Here is an 18,407-nt window from a genome sequence, read left to right as displayed (position 1 = left end):
GCCAAATGGTTTACCACTGCTCCTAATTCATTTGTTCGTATGTAACGTGGTTTTGTGAAAGGGAAAGTATGTTTAACTAACTTATTAGAACTCTTTGAGGGTTCACCAGGGCACTCAGCTCCAGTTTGCATTACAGCTATAGATCAAACATGAACAAAACAGCTGACCTCCAGAGGTGAAGTGAGATTGACTGCCCCTGATATCAAGATGGTATTTGACTTAGTGGGACATCAAGAAACCCCAGAAAAAGTGGAGTCATAGAGTCATGGGAATCAGGGCTATAGTCATTCCTGGCACATAGGAAGATGGTTGTGGTTGTTGGCGGTCAGTCACCGCAACTCCAGGACAACTTTGCAGGAATTCCTCAGGGTAGTATCCTAGGCTCAATCATCTCTGGTTGCTTCAAAAATGACCTTCCCTCCATCATGAGGTCAGAAGGTGGGGATATTCACTGATGATTACACAATGTTCAGTACCATTGGCAACTCCCCAAATATTGAAACAGCCAATGCCCAAATGCAGCAAGATCTGGACAATATCTGGGCTTAAGCTGACAAATGGCAAATGATCTCCATGGTATTCAAGTCCTAAGCAATGACCATCTCCAATAAGAGACAATTTAATCATCACTGCTTGACATTCAATAGCATTGCCATCACTGAATTCCACCACTAACAACATCCTGTGGTTACCATTGACCAGAACCTAAATTAGATTATCCACATAAATACTGTGGCTACAAATGCAGAGACTAAGAAACCTGCAAAGAGTAACTTCTTGACTCCCTAACACCTGTCCAGCATCTACAAGGACAAGGCAGGAGTGTGTAGAATTACTCCCCATTTGCTTGGATGAAGACAACTCCAATAATATTTAAGAAGCAAGCTTGACACCTTCCAGAACAAAGCACTCCACTCGATTAGCACCACATCAACAAATATTCACTTACTTCACCACCGATCGCTTCGAACAGGCAGTTTGTACCATCTAGAAGATGCCATGCAGAAACTCACCAAGTCACCAACTCACTCAACAGCAGCTTCCAAGCCCATGACCACTCCAAACTAAAAGGACAAGGGCAACAGATATATAGGAACACCACCACTTTCAACTTCTCCTCCAAGCCACATAACATCCTGACTTGGAAGGATGTCAACTGTTCTTTCAGTGGCACTGGGAAAACCCTGGAATTCTCTCCCTAATGGCATTGTGGATCTACAAAAAAAGCAAATAGATTGCTGTAGTACACCATCCCCTCAAGAACAACTAGGGAAGAGTAATAAATGCTGGCCCAGCCAGTGATGCCCACATTCTGTGAATTAATACAAAAATGTAATAAATGAGCTGGATGAAAGAGACCCACAGATGTGCTGAACTACACAAAATTGATCTCATGGTACAGGGAATTATGTATTAGTCAGATAAAGACTGGCTAACTAACAGGAAGCAGAGCAGCAATAACTGGTACTATTCCAAGTTGGCAGTTGACTGGAGTTCCACAGGGCATGGTGCTGGGATCATAGCCATTTACAATCTGTATCAATGCATGGATGAAGGAACTGCATGTATGGTAGCTAAGTTTGTCAATGACAGCAAGATAGGTAGGAAAGTGAATTGTCAAGAGGAGGTAAAAAGTTCTACAAAGGGAAATAAGGAGGTTAAGTGAAGGAGAAAAATTGAGCAAATGGAGTATAATGTCAGAAAATGTAAAGTAGTCCACTTTGGCAGGAGTACAGTATGATATTTAACTGGAGATTTGAGAAGTCAGCTGTACAAAAGGATTTGGGATTCCTGGTACATAAATCACATAAATACAGCATTCCAGAAGGCACTTGGAATATTGGTGTTTATTGCAAGTGGAATAGAGTACAGAAGCTGGGAAATGTTACTGCAGCTGTAAGGGCCATTATTGAAACCATATCTGTGGTTAGTACTGTGTACAGTTTTGATCTCTTTATTTGAAAAGGACATAATTGCTTCAAAGCAATTCAGGAAGGCTTGCTTCACTGTAGAAGATGAAGGGCTTATCTTGTGGAGTAAAATTGGATAAGTAATGAGCCTTTACCTATTCGAATTGAGAACGATTGGGAGGTGGTCTTTCTGAAACATCTAAGGACCTTAGGAGACTTGACAGGGTGGATGCTAGGAAGGAATGACTTCTTTAAGGTGATGGAGGGGCCTAGAACTAGGGGACACTGTCTAAGAATAAGATAGAGATCAAAATTGTTTATCTCTCAGGTAATTGTTAGTCTGTGGAATTCTCTTCCCCAGAAAATAGTAGAGGTTGAATCACTGAAATTATTCTCGCCTGAATTAGATAGGTTTTTGAGGATTAAGGGAGTCAAAGGTCAAGGGGGTGGAAAAGAAAATGGAGTTGAGACCACAACCAGATCAGCTATAATCTTATTGCATGGAGGGGCAGAATGACCTGCTGCTTCTCCCAAGTCCTATATTCAGAAGACTAACATTATATTAGAAATAAACACTTCAGAGCAATAACTAGAATGTGAATAACACGTATGACATTGTTAAATCCTCTCCAGTCTTTCTCTGGATGCAAGATAGAAGTATTCTCAGGCACCACAAGATTAAGAGTTTAACCATTTCTATGTCCCCTTCAGGACTCATGTAAACACAATCATTGCATGGCGTTAATTGCCAGTGGGTGAATGCACCTTTCCCCTGGAGAATTCAAGTCTCAATCTACGGCCACATTTATATTGAAGTTGGGGTCCTGGAAAACTGAGGGTCGAACAAACATCTATTAATGACATGCTCTGCTGTCTGTCATTAACCTATTTTCTTGCATTACTTCTAATTAAAGTGGTATTGTAATGAGGAATCATCCCATTTAAACTGCAGGCTGATTTCCTAAATAGAAATCAATGCTGTTACAATGAAACTATAAAGATTCAGACTGAATCACATAGGTGTGAATCTAAGGCAGACACAGTCAATGCCAAGTCAGGTATGGCACTGCTGTCAGGTCAGATGGCATTTTCCTCAATGTGACAGTAAAATTCAGAATGTCAGCAGTGCTGAAGGTCACGTTGGAAATTTTTAATCCATGAACAATGCTTAACATGACTGTATGTTCCCTTGGTGGCATACTTGACTCCAAGATGAGCTTCCACCTCATGTTTGTGCCATTGTAAAGTCTACTGATTTCAATCTCAGTGACACTGCCCAACTCCAACTCACCATCATCTCACATCTGCTGCTGAAAGCCTCATCCATGTCTTTCTTTCTGCTAGACTTGGCTACTCTGACACTTTGCTGGCCAGCCTCACATTTTCCATCCACTGTAAACTACACTCATCCAAAACTGCTGCTGTGTCCTTAGTTACATCAAATTTCCTTTCACCTGATGTTGTAACCAGAGTGACTCCTGATTAAGCAATGCCCTGATTTCAAAATTCTCATTTTTGTTTTCAAATCCCATTTTATTTTATTCTGCTTCCCTGACGTGCCTTGGAATATTTTAAAAGTGCAATATAAATTCAAGTTGTCATTCATTTCCAAACATTTTAGAAATAATCAATTGTAAATAAAACGACTCAGAGGTTGGAGGTTGAGGCTTTATATTTGTTTCCATATTGTATACAACAATTTCCATCGAAACCAAGTGGAACCAAATCCTCAGAAGTGCCTTTCCAGTAGTTCCAGTCAGGCATTTATCTTTTAAGCATTAATTTTACATAATTTATTGAATTGAAATGTACTTAATTTGCCATTTTGCAAATAAATTCTGGAAAGAAAATTTGCTATTCTAAATATAAATTAATTATGAAGTAAGATGACCTATTTTTCTGTTCCGAGTTATAATGTGGGATAGATAAGGAATGTAAGACCAAAGTAGACCATTCAGCCCATCGATCCAATTTTGCCTTTCAATTCGAACATAGCTTATCTACACTTACACTCCTTTCCTAACAATATGTGGGTAACAGCCCAGTGTTCATGCCCCAAGGCTTGCGCTGCAATAATTTAATCAGTTCTAATTACCCACTCATGCTCCATACACAACCAAAATCTACCAATCTCAGTTTTGGAAATTTCTACTTGGTGTATGTACATGACATTTTAGTGAAGAGATACAGATTTTAACTTCTCTTTCGGGATGTTTTAAGATAATATTCCCAATGTTCTTGATTCTCCTACCAAGGGAAGTAGTTAATCAGGTGTGATTTTCATTTTTTCAGGCTAAGTGTGGAGCTGGGTGCACTAAGTGTCCATAAATTCTCTGTTCTCATGGGCTTCAGTGAGATGTTCATCCTACCACATGCCTTGCTAGTGGTGCTCCCCACTTCCCCCCCATTCCTCAGATGCTGCAGCCAATCAGAGATGGAAGCTTTTGGGTTCTCAGACTGCTGTTTGAGTTCTACTCATCAGAGGATCCAACTGTGAAAAGGTAGCCTTTACCTCTGGCTTCTTGTAGGGTGGGTACCATGAGGAGTTGGGGTGGGGGTTAAGTGGGATTGGAGGCAAAGGCAGTGGCTGACTTTCAGTGGTCAGTCCTTTGCCCCCACCAAGCCAGCAGCCATTCCCAGATTGTGAAAAATGGGGTGCTGCCCCCAATTGGGCAGACAGGTTACCCTGGTTACAAAGATGGGAAGGCCGCCTTTTTCTTGCCTGATGGGAGGGCTGGTAATTGAGGAGATGGTGAATTGAGGCCCAAAGGGGCTACTAATGTAAGGGCTTAATCGCTGGCGAGTTGAGAAAGTCCACAATGTTCATCTTGTCTAGCACTTAAATGTTGACATCACTAGAACGGTTGAGTATCTTTCCATGGCCATTGCACCAAATGATTTCTCTTCATGCAATCTCCCCTGCCATCTCCGAGGAGGAGAAAATAGCACCCTCTGTAACTATCCCATTAAAGTCATTTATATTTCTAAACAGCTCAATTGGATTATCATTCAATCTCCTCAATCAAGGTATACAAGCCAGGTTTATGCAGATTGTATTAATAATTTAACCCTTTAAATCCTGATATCATTCTTTTATGGTGTACCTCAGCCATCACCAATGTGTCTTTCTGAAGCGCAGTACCCGGACCTGAAAACTGCACTGTACTGTTCATACCCAGGGGCTGGGATGGCGGGAGAGTGGGGTACAATTGGGCACTGTCCTCTTGCATACCTACCCCATGCTACAAAATTATATGTGGTGGGAGAAGCAAAGACCTTCAATGTTCAACTAGTAGTCACATCAGGTTCACTTTTGGCTCTTTCCTCAGTGAGGCCAACTGTGAAGTCCAACTATCTGCCACTGGACAGGATAAGGGAAGCAAGGGGAGATATCTCCTTTATAGGCTGCACCCAGGGACTTCCCACCCATTCCCCTCCCTAGCCAGCCCTGCCACCTCAGGACCCCCATTTCCCTCCCTGGGCCTGCCAACAGGGCTCCAGCAATAAACATCACACTCCCCTCGATATCCAGGTCTTTGTGAGGTGGGGATGGAGGTTGATCTGTTTTGCAGACTGGACGAGTCCCAGAAAGAACCACCCACATCTCTCTGTGGCGCTGCTGGGTCCAGCAAGCTGCCAACTGCCTGATTGAATGAGAACTTCCAGAAGTGGAAAGATTTGCACCTCAAATGGAGACAGCAGGCCTAGCTCAAGATACTTATGATCCACCACCGGCTAATGCACTATTGGGTAAGTTGCCAGGACAGAAAGAGGTTTCATTCTGATATTTGCATCAAGGTCAGGGGATTTCTGGCTGAGTATAAATTCAGTCCATTACATTGTCGGCACCCCATTTTAAATTTCTTTTTCTCATTTTTGTTGGTGGTACTGTCAACTGAGGTTAGGGTTAGTTGAACTTTGAACAGCTGTGGGTGCTCTAAAAAAGGGAGGAGAACAGACGGAGATGTTATCTATCGGTGACTGGCCTGGAGGATAATGGAACTTAATTACTAATTGCAGGAATGATTCGAGACCATGTGTTGCCATGATTGGAGATGGTAGCTGGTTGGATGTTGAGTTGGTCAATCCAGGGAGAAACTCACTAACCAGCCAACCTACAGAAAATATTAATTAACAAAAAAAAGGGAGAGAGAAAACCACTTCTGGTTTTGGCAGGTATAGAGTGATTTCTGGAAACTCTTAGACAGCGCTTTTTTTAACTCTCTCTAGGTTTCTTCCAGTTAAAGAATTGATGAATGTTCTGAGAAAAGAATGAGTCTGCAAAAAATCAGTGCATAATTCTGGAAGTCTACTGAAGCTGTTCGTACTCACCAGTGACTTTGAAATTAGATCTACAAGCATGCCTGTGAACAATTTATTATCCAAGCATTGTATGAAGACTTGGCATCCATTGTTTGAAATAGTTTAATTGAAGTGGCAAATTACAATTCTTTTGTTTCTCTTTTCAATATATCCCTTAACTGTGTCTGTCAGTCTGTCTGTGTATGAGTGGGGTTACGATCAAAGAGGATTGTGTTTAAATTGAATATTATTTTGATGACCTTGTTGTTTAATTTTGTCCTGTTGAAGTTACAATATTAATAATAAATTGTTAATTTTTATTTAAGTTATAAATGTGGTGTCCAAGATCCCTTATTAATTAGAATCTGGTTAGGAACAACCATGCAAATTTTGAGGGTCATTGAATATTTTAATTTCACCATCTTGCAAATCCAGTCATACTAAGGCTGATTTGGTTTGGCTTGCTTTCCATGCCCATAACAGTAATCCAGTTGGAGCCTGTCCAACTAAAGTCAACTTACTGTCCAGCCTGTCTGAGAAAATGGTCAACAGTCCATGAGTTGTGCTTAACCAGAGTCATGGAATTAGGCCCTAATTTTAAAAAAACTCAGATTTGTCTTTCCTAGATCTAAACTGGGCGATCTCACACCTTCGTCCTTTGAACTCCTGGGATTAATTCATGTTCTTTGCATCTGATTCAGGTAGTTTTGAAACTTCATCTTTCCTACTCATTGAAATGTTCGTAGCCAGGGATAAGCTTGTTGTTAAGTAGCTATATGCTGAGCAGGGGATGTAAAATCATGACAGGCTAGAATGAGTGTGCACTACCTAAAGCAAGTTCATAACATTTGCAAGGGAGCTGCACTATGACTGGAGTAGATGTAAAAAAAAATCCACAACTTATATGGACATAGATTTGGGAGAAGGAAGACATTGACATGCATGACAAATAGGGGGCTCCATGATTTTCTATCCTGCACAGAGGGCTCTGATTCTGGAGTTAAAGAGGATGATGTAATTTGCTCTCAGGGATTAAAACAAATGGCAGTAGACAGCCATATGTTCAGTGTCAAGAGTCTTAATTTAAGGACTTGGATGCAGTCCTACAAGAAAGTCAATGACCTCACACAAGTGGTCACAGTCTGTAGCTTCCATGTGCTACCAACTTCACACCACAGCCCCTATCACTTACTTCCTAAATATTTTCATCAATCCTGTTTCATGCGTGATAATCAAAAAATTAGCAGTGATGCTAACCTTACAACCACAAGTCACAGCTGACACACAGTGCTAAACCTCCCTCTCCCTTGCAGGGCAAAATGGCTCAATCAGAGGAGGCAGCACCTCACCAGTGAATGAATGCCATACCAACATGTCCTAACCCCAATGGAAGAGATGATGGAGTAGCAATTACTGAGGTTATATCCAGCAGTGAGGCTGAAACCAATAAGGATGCCAATATCCTCCAACTTAATTTTCCTTCTCATATCCTAACTGCCCCTCAAACCACTCCCTCTTCTGATATAGGAGCTGCAGATGATGTAGGAATTCATCTATCGCTTTCTCTGCCTCTGTGCACCACAACTCTACTCTTATGTCTTTCCTCTTTCAGAGACCTGATAACTGCAATAAAGACAACTGTTCGGAACTGTGAAGAAACACTTTCATATTGCACTTCACCAATTCAGATTGTCAATTGCATCCACTTTGAGGATAGTACAGTGTCAGGATCTGCTCATAGCGAGACTGTGTGCATTGAGATATTTGGAGCCAGACAGCGGAACAGGAGAGTGCAGCTGTTGGCTTGACAAACAGTGACTAAGATAAATGGTTGGTTTACAGAAAAATGCTGATGGGGATGCATACTGAAATGCTTGGTGTATTGGCAGGCCAGCCAGACAGTCTATGGATAATATGAAGTAATGTGGAGGGCTTAGGTACTAATAAGGCTTTGTGAGGAGCTTGGTGCCCATCCTTTCTAGATTGGAAGTGCTGACCAATGCCAATAACATATTTGCTGACTAGAAGCCACCTTTCTGCTATGGACCAACATTTTGACAATCTTAAATATTTTTTTCCGGAATTTAACTACTGCTTGGCCACATTACTTTCAAGATAACACTCTGAAGATTTGGAGGCTATTTGCGTCTCTGTGTGTTTTTGTGCAGGAAAGTTGCACATGGTTTAAATGTTCTCTTGGTTTTACATTTTTGTTGAGTCTGTTTTATTTGCAATAAACCTGTTCTTTATTTGTTACAAAAAGAACCTAACAGATTTATTTCTGATACACAGCTATTTACTACCTGATCAATAATAAATATCAATATAAAATAATTGTCAATGTCACCTTTTTAAATTCAAACATTGTTGTGACCAAGAGTGGAACAAGAAAATGAATCAGTTCACTCCTGTGAACTTGGTCATAAGAATATGGATTTTCAGAAAGTATCTGAAATGTAAGATTGAGCTGTAGACTTAAGTTGAAAGTTCGCCTTCAATTTTAGATAATGAGACTGCTATAGAGATTAAATTGCGGAATGTATATATTTTTTAAAAATCTGTACATATTTAAATGCGAAACTCAATGCAGAAACTCTATTTTAAAAGGATTTGTGCATTTACTTTTCTCTCAAATTCTTCTCCTTTCCTGTGTTAAACTATCCAGATCCATGGGTAGTGGTCACCTTCCACTAGCACACCCAAATCTTGACATAGTTTTGGCACCATATTTGATGGATGGAATATTAAAGCTGAGTTAAATCCAGTCTTCATCTAGTGGACAGATCTATGACATTCTGCAAGATTGTCATCAATCCTTACTTTCCCCTCCAAGTAATTCATGGTAGCCTACATTGCAGTTTGGCTGAATATTTTTGATTTATTCTGGCCTGTATGTCTCAATTCCACACCATTATTACTTATTCGAGAGAGAAGTTTGTTTTCTTTCACATCATTAACTGGAGACTTGGATGTGATGGGGAAACAAGGCCCATGTTCTCCTTCAGGTGAACTTAAAAGATGCCATGTTATTATTCCATACAAAAGCAGGGTGGTTAGTCCAACATCTTTCCTTTATTCAGCATCACTAAGGCAGATTATGTTGCTATTTATCTCATGACTGTTTGTACCATCTTGCTTTGTGCAGACTGAGTGCCACATTTAAAAACATTAGAAATTGGAGCTGAGGTAGCTCTCTCTGTCATTAAATAAGATATAGCTAATTTTTTTTTAACTTACTTCCATGTTCTTGCTCTATCCCAATAACATTTGAGCCAAAAATCCATCAATGACTGAACAGCCATAGCTTTCTAGAGAATCCCAAGCATTCATAATCATTAGAGTAGAATTTGTGACACAATTACGTTTGCACTACTTAAGCACCTTTCCTGCTGTCTGAACCTCACACACAGGCTTATTTAAGAAGCAAAACTGAACATGGTACTCTACTTCGGGCCTTATATAATAGTAATAAGACATCTTTATTCTTATACACAATCTCTTTATCAGAAAAGGCAACACATTATCTGCTGTCCGAATTGCTGGTCACCTGCACATTGACTTGCTGTAATTATGGAAGGGCGATTTAAATGCCAACATTTTCAGCCACATATTATAGAAGAAATTGTGCTTTTCTATGTTGTCCTGCAAAGTAGGTAACTTCATATTTCTCCACATCTGCCTGCTACATTTTTGCTCACTGTTGGAACCTCTCCACATCTGTTTGCAACTTCTTTAGCTTCTCTCCACTACTTATTTTCCGACTTCAGTTAATATCATCGGGAAACTTGAATACATTTAACTTAGTCCTCTCATCTAAGCAATGGATTTAAATTGCAAAAATAGTTGAGGCCCTATTGCTGTTGCCCATTAGTCATAGTGTTCCACTACAAAATGACTCATTTCTCTCTGTTTCTGTCCGTTAACCAATCCTCAAACTGTGCTCATTTGTTATACCTCATTTCTACAAGTCCTGAATTGATGGCATCACCTCTTTTGTGACACTTTATTGAATTCGTTTTGCAAATTTAAATTCACTGCATCCATCGATTCCTCTTATCTTTCTGATTTTTAGTTAGCACTAGAGGGATGTGGGTTTAACAGCGACCATCAAGTAAGCTATGACAGGCAGGAATGAGTATCAAAGGCAAAACAGTGCTCACTCACCTAGAATAGCCAACACAGTGTTGTCCTTCAGGACCTCCATGGAACCTGAGCAGACAAAGTAGATAGCCTGTAAGGCATCGCCCTGACGGATGAGGTATTCCCCTGGAGCACAGAAAGAAGTTTTGATGCTTAAGGAGAGGGATCGAAGGCACCCACGGCTAGCAGATTCAAATATTGGCAGCTGAAGGATTTCTTTGTTCAAATGCATTGCAATGTCCGCTCGCAGTTCATCAGGAAAATCTTTCAGAAGCTGGAATGAGGACAACATATTACATGATTAAAACTGGCATGGAATAAAAGCATGTTTCCTGGTAAGATGGTAATAATTGTTTTTCAGTAAAGTTACCTGAGCATGCAGGTGCTATCACTACTCATCCTTTCTTTTATTCCCTTCCTTATGCCATAAAACTAGGATGAAATTGTAAAAAGGCCTCTAGCTATAAAGCAAACTGGAGAGGATTGAAAGGTAGAAAGAACTGGCATGATGGGTTGAATGGCCTCTTTCTGCACTGTAACAATTATTTCTGATTCTGATTCTGTGATGGAAACGTGAAAATACAAGTGCAACTGGTGATATTAATCAATATCACAAAATATTTTTGAGAAGAGAAAGGCCCCAAATCATATATTATGTGCTGTAAGTATACCAGTTCTGTTAAGTAAAACAGCTTAGATATGTATGACAGTGGCAGACATTTCTACAAGCTGATAAATTGTTCCCAATCATGTTTAGTTCTTTATCCATACATTTAGCCAACTGTTTTTAACTCAAGTAAAGGACGATGTTCCATCTGCAGATAAAACTGCTTATCTGAAGTGATAGATGGAATAAGTCTGCTGAATATTTATTTTCTCTTTGCAATGTGCAGCAATACATAAGGTCAAATATTACACACGGGAGAAAAATACAGATAGCCAAAATATAACTCATTCAATATTCCTGAAATTCAAAACCTAAGTTGCAGTATTCCTACAGGATATGTTCAACACATTCACCACACATAGCTGTTTAAGCTACATATGTATTTGTAGGTTTCATTTCTGCAACACATTAAATTCTGTCTACAGTGAAATATAGACTAAGTGTGAAAAATGAGGTGACCTATTTTCAGACCACTTACTGAAACCAGGCATAATAGCTTTGGGGTTTAGTATTTTGAATAGTGAATGTTGAGAATATGCTTTATCATAAATCTATGCTCTATCATGCTGGAACACAGCATGTTGATATAAGTATCACTGAAATAGAGACCAAACAGAGAGTAAATGACCCATGTGGCAGCTACTGAAATGGTAGATTTACTGGATTACGTTGTGTAGAAGTTAAATAACTTGCTTCTATTGCATTTTTTTGATGGAAAGATCACACTTCTCAAAGATGTGATCATTACTTTTTTTCTGAATACTACCAAATAAGTTACTTAAAAATAAATGATGTATTGACATATAACAGTTGCACTCATTGAACATGGTCTTATTCGATCAGCCTGTGAATTACACACTCACATGGCAACATGAAAATTAAGATTCTACTGCTATCTCAATAATACTTTTTTTAAAAAACAGTAAAATAATAGAAAAAGGAGTAATGTCATTTTTTTTAAAAAGCACTTTAACTTTTTTTATTGCACTGTAAAGCATATTGTCCTGGGGGGGGGGCGGGGGGGAGCGGGGGGAGGTGTTGGTTAGCTCAGACGGCTGGTTTGCGATGCAGAGTGATGCCAATAGCAGAGGTTCAATTCCTACATTGAATGAGATTATCATGAAAGATTCTCCTTCTCAACCTCTCCCCTCACCTGAGGCATGGTGACCGTCAGGTTAAACTACCACCCGTCATCTTTCCCTCCTTCTAATGGGAGAACAGCCCTATGGTCTAGTAAGACAACGGCAATGTTATTTTATATCTTCCATGGCTTTATAACTAACCAACTGATATCAGACCTGAATAAGAAGCAATTTTTCTTAGGCTAGTAAATTCTGTGTCAATTCTAAGTCCCAGGTGTAAATTCAATGTTTTGTCAGACATAGAAGGTGGAATCCTATAAAAACCTGAGTGATGTGGACTAGGGTATGAAATGTGGCAGAGTTGGGTGAAACGTCCAGTGAGGACTATCTCAACCTTAGGAGCAAAACACTGCAACCTTTGTGCAGTTGCTGAATGCTGACATGAGTTTCTCTCTAGAGAGCATTAAAGAACATTTATAGATATAGAATATACCTCATTAATATGTAACTTTGTTTATGTATTATACATATATACATATATATATTTGTTTTATATATAAAATTCTCAACATGGATGTCAGAACTGGTACCTGGTAACATCAGCTCAATACTGGCTGTGACCCACCCTCATGATGCTCAGCACCAAACTGCACCTCAGGGCACGATCCACAGGCACCAGCCATATGCGCCCCTTGTCCACGGACACTGACATCTGATATCTGCTAACCATCGGGGCACCTGTTCAATCCATTCGCAGGACATTGAGGAAGCTCAGATCTGCACTCCATGGCATACTGGCAACTAGCGTCACATCTCAGAGCTGCTCACTTGCTGTCTAATGCTTGGTCACCTGGACATTTGCAGTATCTCTGCCTTGCATTGCCTTGTCAGTTAGGGCAGTCATATCTAACCAGCCAACTTTCCTTGCTGGTCATTAGTTCTCAGTCAAAGGGGTATATAACTCACAGTGCAGCAATATTATGCGACATCTATCTGGTCGGCATGGATGAGTTGGACCGCGGAGTCTATTTCTGTTCTGTGCATCTCTATGACTGTAAATACCATTGGATCTCACTATTGAAATAACAACAATCGCCAAAAACTTTATGTTACTGTAAATCCAACTCATTCAGTAACTAGCTTTACATGGGGTGTGAAATTGTCATGCAAATAGTGAGGAGAAACTTCTCGAAATGCATTACGTGTGCTGGTTTGCCTTCATTTAACAGCATTGACCTCAAGAGCTACTGTAACTTCAACTGAATTGAAGAAACAAAAATAAAAATAAAAAACATTTACCCCCAGTTTAATACAAAAATAAAACTCCACAAAGAGAGGCACTGTTTGGCCTTGTGGAATAGCAGAATCTACATGGCCTTTACAAAACCGGTGAGAATCAATTTTTATGCTAATAAACACTGTTGCTGCAATAGACTGACATCAGAAGGAGGTCAAAAAGAGTTCATTATTCAAAGTCAGACAGGATGAATTCATAGCACTGTGTGTTTTAAAATGTTTGTGAGTTTATTGATGAAAAAGAAGTTATTCCATTTGCACATTTCAACAGCACTATCTCTGAAGTAAATAATTTTACCCAATTGTAGGAAGCCAATGTGATAGCAAATAAAATAGGCTTGAGGCATCCCATTGTGAAAATTGGTCAACCAGACACTCCATGTGTCCCTCGACACCAGAAATAATTCACACTGTTATAGGTTTCCACTTTCTCTCAGTAAGTGTTTTGGTATGAATTCTAGAACATAAATTTAAGCATAAATCCTTCCTTCGACCTTACTGGACCTTTACGTATACTCTCGCTTGAAATTTAGGGCAATAAATTGACTTTTTATTCTTCACTTTGTCTTCAGTGCAAAAATTTTTGCCATCTGCCTTTGTTTACTATCTTTTTAGTTTTAATTTTTCGCTCCTTCCTTTACAATCTTGCATACTGAGATTGAATGGAAACTTCAAAGTTGTCCCCATTCTTCATTACATCTGCTCAAGGTTACTATGTTAATTCCATTAACATCACCACAAAAAAAGTCAGGAGTATGAAAATCAATCATCCTGATGTTTGGCAGGGTGGGGCGGGGGGCACGTCTCATACCCATTTGACTCCATACTTTCTCACACTATTCAATATTCCAGACCTCTATTAGGAACCTAGCAGCACATCCTGATACTTAGAACTCCTTCCTAACATACTGATACTATAGGTCATATACTAGGATGCCTCTCACTGCTTCCTATGTCTTCTGCTATTTAGCTATGCTGGACTTGATCCAAAACACTGACTCATAGTCAATGACATTCTGCTCTCTCCCTTGCTGTAGATGATCACCCACAATAAGAGAGAAAGCTGGAGCATTTGCAGAGGCCCACAAAAAATGCATTCTCTCAGCACCCTGGAGGTGATGGTTCCTAGTTGCAAGACCATCAACATCTCAGACCTAGAAACAACTGGTGGAACTGGAAGACATTGTGGATGACTATTATACCTTCATCAGTAACTCCACACTCTCATTCTGAGAAGTGTCATGAAATGGAAACGGACATCAAAATGAGCATGACCTTCTGATTTCCTCTCCCAAACCTCTTTCCTTTACCCCGATCCATCCATTATGTTTTTGTAGTTTGAGATAGCCGGGAAATGTTAACTGTTCAGATCCCAGAGGCACATTGAGAGGCTTAAAAGAAGTGGAAGATATCTCAGAAGACGAATGGCCTAAGCCTCACCTTCAGTTACTGCCATTGTGTGTACATCAGAGGATACTTTCATTGAATGTACATTAGAGGATGCTGCCATTATGTATACATTAGAGAATTCTGTCACTGGGTGCACATTAGAGAGTACTACAATTGGATGTACATTACAGGAGATTGCCACTGGGTATATTTTGGAAGATATACAATTAGGTTGTTCATCAGAGAATATTGTGACAAGGTGTACATTAGAGGATACCAGCACTGCATGTAGACAGCAGGTCAACATTAACATTCAAGCCTTTCCAAACACAGAGTAGCTATCGACCTTGCCTGTAATTTTATTCTTTTCCTTGCTGCATTAATAATGTAACTTACACTGTATTTGGAGGCTACTTTCATTTTTTAAATGAAATTATTACTCTATTTTCTATGTAATCACCCACCAATTTGATTAGACTGAAGGTAACATTATAAAGTGATAATTACATATAATGGGCTACATGTTCAAGCCAATTGAAAACGAAAGGGCAGTAACTCAGTTTTTTCTATTTATGGGAATCCATAAATATTAGTTCTCATGCAATTTTGTTCTTTAGTACATTAATAAATATAATTACAACTGCAATTTTAATATGCAACATGTAATAATGGAAAGCAAATAACAATAACCAGAATATGAGAACACCTTTCTGTCTTGCCTTTGCTGTCTAAGGAAACATAGGGCATCCTGTAACAATGCTTTTCAAAGAGGGTAGAAGTAGCAAGGTATTCGTTGGGGCCTGGAACTACAAGTCAGTACTTTCTATGATTAATGTACAGTTGCTCAGCATTCTGGAACAGGGCCTTGTATTTAGATAACTTACGCAGATATTTATAAAGGTCAGTCCAATTATTTCATAACATGTCATTATCAGAAACGAAACATTCGAGCTCTTTCAAAAGGGTGAGCACTGTGTAGGCGTGAATCTTGTTGGAATAGGGAATGCTTGCATATTCAACTGAATGGGAGAGTCTCTGAACAATCATTGACTAAAGCTCATTAGAATATCATGAATGGAACTATATAAATGCAGTTATTTTTCATTATTCATCTTCCATTCAATTTAACATATAACTTAAAAAGTTAACATGACCTGCCATGTACATCCAATGCCTTCAGTACCTGACCTGAAGTTATGAGCGTTACCATTTTAAAAAGTAAAATATGATTAATCTGCTTACTGCCATTTCCTAAATTATAAATGTCCTAATACTGGGGCCAACATTTAGGCTGGAATGGTAATTACAAAAAGATATGAGATACACTTTAAGTGAGATTTAATGGTTGTGGGGTGAAAGTTGGAGTGTGCAGGTCTGGGCTTGCCAGGATATTAAGTTCACTAACTTTTCATATTTCCATGTGTCCCACTTTTGGAACTGCTTCTATACTGTTTCCTTTGCTGAAGGATATCCTACTTCCTAATAACAGAGTCCATCGGTTCACCTAAATCACTATTAGTCAACCCTGAAAAATGTTTCAATCAGCAACATAAAACATTGTGAACTTTAGGCTCTGTGCATTGAATTAGCTGCATCCTTCCTAGTTTAATTGGATGAATAGCTACTAAAGAATTGTGAATAGAATATTATTGATATCGATGGCTATTACTGAATTAACATGGTGGATAACAACAGGAATAAAGTTGGGAACTCATCGTCATCTTCAGTCTGCCCAAAAGTAATTGAATTGACTTGCCATAAAAGGTGGGGTTAAAAAAGGAAAATATTTCCTTAAGTGCTCCAGGAGAATAAGTATTGAAAGTGATGGAGTATGAAATTAATAAAAATTGTCAGCTATTGTAGCTACCTATATTATTAAAAGCTTTGAAATGCATCCATAGTACACAAACTCTGAGTCCACTTTCCAATCAAACATATCAATAGAGATTGAGAATCTTCTATGTCATTAAAATACTTTTTCTACATGAGCACAGGAAGCACATTCTTAAAACAAAAACAAAACATTGTATTTATTTGCAGACATAATAAGATGTCACAAAGTGCTTTGCAGGAACTTTTACTTGCCTTATTAAGTAAAATCAGCTAACAAGCTACCATAAGATGTTATTAGGGCTGGTTACCACAAAATTGGTCAAAGAGGATAGTTTTAAAAACATCCTAAAAGAGGAGAGACAGGTAATGAGTTGTAAAGGTTTACGGAGGAAATTCCTGAATTAGGATCCAATCTGTGATTTCTAATTCTGGCTGGCTGAAGTCCTGGAAACTGCATCATATAATCTCCAGCTTCCATTTCCCACCCCTGATCCACTCAGGCTTTAACATCCTTTTTTTATATAACTAGCAAAAGAAAGTATTTCAATCATGTACAAACATACCAACAAGGGGTAGGCCATTCCGTTTCTTGGCGGAAGTGTGTACTGCAGATGCTGAAGATTAGAGTGGTGTTGGAAAAGTACAGCAGGTCAGGCAGCATCCAAGGAGCAGGAAAATCGATATTTCGGGCAAAGCCCTTCAGTTTCTTGGGCCTGCTCTGCTTTTTAATAAGATCATGACTGATCTGATCGTGACTTCAACACATCTTCCCTCTTACCCCTCATAACCTTTCACCCCCATGCAAACCGAGAATCTTTGCCTTAAAACTATTCAAAGACACTGCTTCCATCACCTATTGACAAAGGAAGTTTCAAAGACTCATAACCCTCTGACAGAAAAAAACAATTCCTTGCCTCTGCCTTAAATGGGTAACTCCTGATTTTAAATGGTGATATGTACTATTGGATTATCCCACAAGAGGAAACATCCTTTCCACACCCTGTTAAGCCCCCTCAGGATCTTATATGTTTCAGTCAATTCACTGTTTGCCTAAACTCCAGTATCACAGGCCTAACCTATCCAACCTTTCCTCATTACACAATCTGCCAATTCTAGGTGCTAATTGAACAAACCTTCTCTGAACTGCTTCCATTGTATTTACATCCTTTCTTGTATAAAATCACCACAAATGTGGTCTCACTAGTACTCTGTATAATTGAAGCATAACCAAAATAACTCCACAGAAGCTGGCATTCCATCACTATGTCACCCTTTATTTACACATGAACAGTCTTTGACTTCAGTACTGGGCCTTCAGAGTCAGCTATCAAGGTGTGAGTATCTCTGACACTCTTTTTAAGCTGTCAGCCAGGGCTCCCTGATTGGATCAGGTTAACAACTGCAAACAGGGAACTCATATTCTATGAGGTCCAGCTGGCTGACCTCATTACAATCACTACAATAACCATCTATTTTTGTATTTGATTCCCTTCACAATAAATGACAACATTCATTTTGATAGAATTAGCTTTCCTAATTACCTGCTGTGTCTGCATACTAGCCTTTTGCAATTCATAGTCAAAAAGTGTGGTGCTGGAAAAGCACAGCCAGTGAGGCAGCATCCGAGGAGCAGAAGAGTTGATGTTTCCAAAATAAGCTCTTCATCAGGAATTCATACACTAGATCACATACATCCCTCTGCATTTTAGAAATCTGCAACTTCTTACCATTTAGATTGTATGTTCTTTTTGAATTTTTCCTTCCAAAATGGACAACTTCACCTTTTTC

General features: G+C 39.2%; 1 protein-coding gene across 1 annotated transcript in view; it reads right to left on the bottom strand.

Moving 5' to 3' along the window:
- Positions 1–18,407, bottom strand: part of kcnh3 (potassium voltage-gated channel, subfamily H (eag-related), member 3) — a 771,606-nt gene that overhangs the window by 81,444 nt on the left and 671,755 nt on the right. The window contains exon 10 of the mRNA XM_043692965.2: positions 10,377–10,626. Coding sequence (XP_043548900.1) covers positions 10,377–10,626 — 250 coding nt within the window. The remainder of the gene's footprint in view (positions 1–10,376; positions 10,627–18,407) is intronic.

This window comes from Chiloscyllium plagiosum, unplaced genomic scaffold, assembly GCF_037043375.1.
Source record: "Chiloscyllium plagiosum isolate Xiang-an unplaced genomic scaffold, Cpla_swu_hap1 HiC_scaffold_7, whole genome shotgun sequence".
NCBI classification, from domain to species: domain Eukaryota; kingdom Metazoa; phylum Chordata; class Chondrichthyes; order Orectolobiformes; family Hemiscylliidae; genus Chiloscyllium; species Chiloscyllium plagiosum.
Note: the sequence above shows the minus strand (reverse complement) of the source record. Positions and strands in the feature narration are given on the sequence as shown.